The 6,442-nt window shown below is 36.4% G+C and overlaps 1 protein-coding gene across 1 annotated transcript; it reads right to left on the minus strand.

Annotated features, from left to right (window-relative positions):
• Positions 1–377: 377 nt before the first annotated feature.
• On the minus strand, positions 378–2,637 carry LOC132902894 (piggyBac transposable element-derived protein 4-like). Its single transcript, XM_060949806.1, has 2 exons — positions 2,352–2,637; positions 378–2,244 (listed from the first exon to the last, which is right to left on the minus strand). The coding sequence occupies exon 2, from the start codon at positions 2,241–2,243 to the stop codon at positions 441–443; it is 1,803 nt and encodes a 600-aa protein (XP_060805789.1). The 5' UTR covers position 2,244; positions 2,352–2,637; the 3' UTR covers positions 378–440.
• Positions 2,638–6,442: the final 3,805 nt, after the last annotated feature.

The following is a 6,442-nucleotide window of genomic DNA, read 5'->3' on the forward strand; positions in this document are numbered from 1 at the left end:
GATACACACAAATATGTTTAATAAATAAATTTAATAACTTTTTTTAATGTACTTAAAAATTCATAAAATATTGTGTTGGAGGTTGTATATATGTTCCAATCCGTGGAATCTTTGCTTGCGCGATTTAGGTTTCTCTTGGACTTGTGGCGTATAGAAATCGCGACACGTAGGCAGAGTCAACAGTCTTGAAAATACTGATAGGCTACGTTCAGCCGTTTCACTTTATGATAGAGTTGAGATCCAAATAGTGACAGCCCATCGCCTTAACCCTAGATTCATAACCTTATCTAAGAGGAACATTATTCATAAACATTCATCTCACAGACGACTATATTCAAATGATGGGTTTAGAGGTACTTGTGAATAAAACAAATTAATCAAGTATGGCACTGTTTAATATGTTTAATTACCTAACATAAATATAAATGACTTAATTAAAATTAAATTTCATCCGCACATTCCACACACATGAGGCCGCGATGGTCCATACACATATATTTTTTGCATTGCTTGCATTGGAACCTTGTCATACGTCGTTTTTTATAATCACAATAACCGCAAACCTTTTTTTGGGTACCACTAGGACCAGCTGTATCAATGGAAGGCGTTTCACCCAAAATTTCAGCGATTTTCCTTTTTAGGCATCTCTTCAAAGTTGGCATTTCGCGTCTTTTACGTAACCACGGTTCGGTCAACTTCTCCGAAACATCCTTCACGAAACATCGTCTGCTTGTAGGTTTTCGCCCTAGTTTTACATTATTATGTACGTATATAACGTATGAGTTTATAATTGCCATATTTAGTATACCATAGAAGTAGCATAAGGGCCATCTTTGGGTTTTTCTACTACAAGACATACTTCCACACATTTGGTCGAACGTATCCACAGCACCTTTCGTCGAATTGTAGAACTCAATCATTTCCGGTTTCCCAGAAGCTGCAAGAGTACCATTCCCGTGAATGGTAGAAAGCAAGAAAACGTTCTTGTTATTTTTAGGCTTGTATGATACTAGCGTACACTGCCGATCATAACAAAATACAGATGAACCTATAGGCCTTTCTTTGATCTGAACTAACTCAGGCGGTATTTCGCGTTTATTCGCTCGAAGTGTTCCTACTATTGTTAGTTTATATGGTGCCTGTAGTAACTGTTGGGCCAAAGGGACTGAAGTAAACCAGTTATCCATGGTGACATTGCGGTTGCTACCCCATAATTTTTCAGTCAAAGTCTTGACATAGTAAGATCCGAGTGAATCACCATTTGTTTCAGTTTTTCCAACATATGGCATAGCGTTTAGCATATAATTTGTTTTGGAATCACATAGCATCAATATTTTTAGACCATACTTGTTCGGTTTTGATGGAATATACATTCTAAATGGAGAACGACCTCTGAACCCCAACAGTTGCTCATCTATGGTGAGATAACTTCCAGCTTTGTAACTATCCCTGCATATCTGAATGAACGCTTCCCACCATTCTCTGATAGGCGCGAAACTATCTTGAGCTTTGCGTTCATTTCTAGTAGCTTTATCATCAAATCTCAAGCAGTTCAATAAAAAGTCAAATCTTTCACGCGACATCACTGATATGTAACGAGTTCCACTAAAAGTAGGGTTAAAAAGTTCTAAGCTCGTGAGATGATTGTCTTTTTTTGCAGCTGATAACAAAAGCAATCCAAGCAAGGCAGTTAATTCATCTTCACATGTAGAAGAAATAGTTGCAGTTTTCTCTTTATATTTTAAACTCCTCAACTCAATTTCTTTATTTGTATGTGTTAGTATTTTACGAATCATATCAACAGTTATAAAATTAGTAAAGCAATCAACTGGTTCCGTAATATCCTTAGCGTTATTAGCTGATCCCTGAATTACATGCACGATATTTCTAGCTGGGGTTCTTGTATTTATAGATTCAAAAGGCATTGAAGACCATTTATGACCATTTTTACCTCTAAGATTACGAGCTGATGGAATAATTATACGTCGTGAATGTGTAGAATTACTAGAAGTACCTGGAGTTTCTTCAGTTTCAGAATCAGAAGAAAAAATGACGCCATTTCGGCGTTGCTGTTGCCGTATTGGTTGGACGTCGTAATCACTGTCGGAATCTGTAGGAACCATTTCATCTAATTCCACGTGATCCTCGACCTCGCTCAAATCCGCATCCGTTTGCTGACTAGTAAAATCATCATCTGAATCAGATAAACGATTCAAATACTCCTCAATTTGCCGATCTTCCATTCTAAAAAAAAGATTTTATGTAAAATACACTACAACTACTTTGAATAATCACATAAAATGTACCTATAACTAATAACTCATAGGTATATAAAAATATCATATACTTACATTTACTCTATATAGCCGAAACTCATCAAAAACAATTTTACAAAAATAATTTGCAGTCCCGTCAAAAGTAGCAGTATTCATAAGCATTCGTCTCTCAGACGTTCATAGGTTTATAACTTTTAAACAAAACGTCTATGCGAGACAACGGCACTCGCGTTACTAATGGTCAAGCGACCTAGGAAGGTACTTGAGAGGTCAGCTTTCTATCTCTTTCACTCGAAACACTAGAAACGAATTCACGTTTCGCGCGGTCTGTTGGACGAATAGTTATGAATCTAGGGTTAAAGAAGAATCTCAAGTTAATAATAGCATCCCTTAGTCGCCATTAACGACATCCATGGGAAAGAGATGGGGTGGTCGTATTCCTTTTTTCTATTGATGTCGCAAACTACACGGCACTTTCCGCTTCATCCACATTCATAACTCTCTTTACGCAAGCTCGTCGATTTCGGATACATACTCTTGACCTGACCAATCTATACCAATATTATAAAGCTGAAGAGTTTGTTTGTTTGTTTGAACGCGCTAATCTCGGGAATTACTGGTTCGAATTGGAAAATTATTTTTGCGTTGAATAGACCATTTAAATCGAGGAAGGATTTAGGCTATATTACATCACGCTGCAACTATATAGGAGCGAAGAAATAATGGAAAATGTGAAAAAAACGGAAGGAAATTATTAATCCTTGACGGCTTCAACGATGCCCAAAACAACTAATCCACGCGGACGAAGTCGCGGGCACATCTAGTTACCTAATAAAGGTGCTCAGTACAGGATTAATGTATTGATCCAACCTGATGATAAACCTATAGTGATTGCTCATTATACCGTGTAATTGCTGTTTCAATTAGCTATATGCGATAGTGTACGTCATTGATTGTTTGTTTGTTTGTAATATCTTTATTGCATAGAAATTTACACAGTAACATGAAAATAGTAAGTACATAGTTATAAAAGAAACAAATCACTTGCAATGGCGGACTTATCCCACGAAGGGATCTCTTCCCTTCTTCTTCTTCTTGTTATTTGGCAGATGGGGTTGACATACAAACATACAATTTGGCGTCATATGTTAGTACTTATTTTTTCCGTTTGTATTTAATCCCAACTAATATTACACACTATCTGTGCCCGCGACTTTGTCCGCGTTACTTTGGGCATCATTGAAGCCCTCCAGGATGAATAATTTTCCCCGTTTCTTTTCACATTTTTCCATTAAATATTCGGTCCTAAAAGTTGCAGCGTGATGTTATATAGCCTAAAGCCTTCCTCGATAAATGGTCTATGATATTTTTCTCAATTCGAACCAGCAGTTCCTGAGATTAACAAACAAACTAATTCTTCAGCTTTTTAATATTAGTATAGAAATACAAGTACATAAATATAATCACGTCTATATCCTTTGCGGGGTAGACAGAGCCAACAGTTTTGAATAGACTGATAGGGCGCGTTCAGGTGTTTGGCTTAATGATAGAATTGCGATTCAAATAGTAACAGGTTGCTAGACCATCGCCTTAAAGTTTATAAGCCTAACCTTAAGTCGCCTTCAACGAAATTAGTGGGAACGAGACGGAGTGGTCCTATTCTTTTTTTTATATTAGTGCGGGGAACCACACGGCACTAATATTATAAATGCGTAAAAATATAGCAAAATTGAATTTATTTGTTTTGTTTGGTACCTTTTCACGGGTATTCTTCTCAATTTATCTTTTTGAAGTATCACGTACATATGTATATATATTTTATATATTTATATGCATTTTATATCTACCCAGATGTTGGCCAAACGTTCGCAAACATTGGACAACACGTTCGCTAACTGAAACGCGATTAGTATGTATTAATGGAATTAATTATAGACGGCCAGTCTTGTCGACATTACAAACGCTATCTACACGAAGACATAGCAAATTCACTTGTAACAGAAGTGCAACTTACGCCTCGTGTGTATTTATTTATTTATTACACAATATTCATAATTAACTTTAAACAATAACCTGACCTATGCCTATGCCGCACTGTGAGTACGTTATTACAACGGGACTATTGCTTTGAGTAGACTTATATACATACATACAGTCCCGTCAATATCCCTTGTGGGGCAGACAGAGCCAACAGTCTGAACTGATGACGTTACGTTCAAGTGTGGTGGAATTGAGATTCGAATAGTGACAGGTTGCTAGCCCATCGCCTAAAATGAGAATCCCAAGGTTATAAGCCTATCGCTTAGTCGCCATTTACGAGTTTTTTTTGTAGACTCTAAGTAAAATAGTAACTGCCCGACATCTAAACTTGCATACATACATAAAATCACGCCTCTTTCCCGGAGGGGTAGGCAGAGACTACCTCTTTCCACTTGCCACGAGCTCTAAACTTGCATATCATAATATAATTATATGATGGCAAAAAAATTAATGTTAATTCAAGAATAATAATACAATTAGTTAACCTTCTGTTCGTCTATTAATATCCTGTATAAGATTACTGGCTTAACGGCTGATACATAGTAAATGCCTTGCAAATACCTAGTTCCCGGTAAATTGTTATTGGTTTAGGGCCATTATCATAAATATGTATTCTGCCTATATTATAGCTTGCCATCACAGCTGATATAAAAAAAACAAAAGCTAGTTTATACATTTCTTAAGTCGGAACATACAACGCCGATAAAAAAAATGAATTTGAATTTGAAATAGTACAAACCATTTCAAATTAAAAAAGTTATCGATATTTGAATGAATTCAAGGCATGAGTTTGCCTGCAAATAAGTTACGAAATTTAAAATTCTAAGTCATTTATTACTGTACGACAGCATAACACCTATAACATATAAATATAAGTGAAAATCAGTTTGATAATATTCTGGTTTTGCCGCACATAACTGCGTAATTCTCACGTAAAAAAATTTTTGGTTTGTTAGGTATTTAAATTATGTATTATTGATGAAAGTTTTAAGTAAGTCGGTTCAGTACTATCGGAGATAATCGTGATCATACAAACAGACAGACAGACAGACAAGAAATTAAAAAAATATATTTTTGCTTTCTATTATTCCTTCTAAGTTTCCCTCTATCCATTTCAGTCAAAGATACCAAATGTACGAACAATAAATTTTTTACTGTTTTATTATATGTATAGATTAATGTAGATTCAACTTGAAATATACGCGGACCAAGTCGCGGGCAACAGCTAGTCGCTTAATAATTGTCAAATCTTTAAGTTTCACAACATTGGTTGACGTCAAATAAATAACTTAAAACTAAGTTTACTGCCGCTTCCAAGGTGTAGTGTGCAGAAGAAGTGGTAACAAACTGCACTGCAGCATTTTCTTTTACAACGTCAACTTGACAAATATCCAAACTTAGAATAGAATGTGGAACACAGACTGTCCTTTCTAAAAAACGACGTATCTTAATAATAAATAATTAAATTAAATAAATACACGGAGCAAATTACACAGATTGAGTTAGCCTCGAAGTAAGTTCGAGACTTGTGTTACGAGATACTAACTCAATGATACTATATTTTATAATAAATACTTATATAGATAAACATCCAAGACCCAGGCCAATCAGAGAAAGTTCGTTTCTCATCACGCCCTGACCGGTATTCGAACCCGGGACCACCGGTGTCACAGACAAGCGCACTACCGCTGCGCGACAGAGGTCGTCTACATACATACATTTACATACATATGGTCAAGTCTATGTCCCTTGCGGGGTAGACAGAGCCAACAGTCTTGAAAAGACTGATGAAACATTCAGTTATTTGGCTTAATGATAGAATTGAGATTCAAATAGTGACAGGTTGCTAGCCCATCGCCTAAAAAAGAATCCCAAGTTTGTAAGCCTATCCCTTAGTCGCCTTTTACGGCATCCATGGGAAAGAGATGGAGTGGTCCTATTCTTTTTTTGTATTGATGCCGGGAACCACACGGCAGAGGCCGTCTAACTAGTTAAAACTACAAGACCACTTCACCCGTGTAACAACTATAACGGACAATTCCCATGAAAAATATTGCGTATGTATTAATCCCTAGGGTGGGCTCACCGCAAGGCGAGTTCCGATAGTATGTAGGTAATGTAAAATG

This window comes from Amyelois transitella, chromosome 19 (genome assembly GCF_032362555.1).
Source record: "Amyelois transitella isolate CPQ chromosome 19, ilAmyTran1.1, whole genome shotgun sequence".
NCBI lineage: Eukaryota > Metazoa > Arthropoda > Insecta > Lepidoptera > Pyralidae > Amyelois > Amyelois transitella.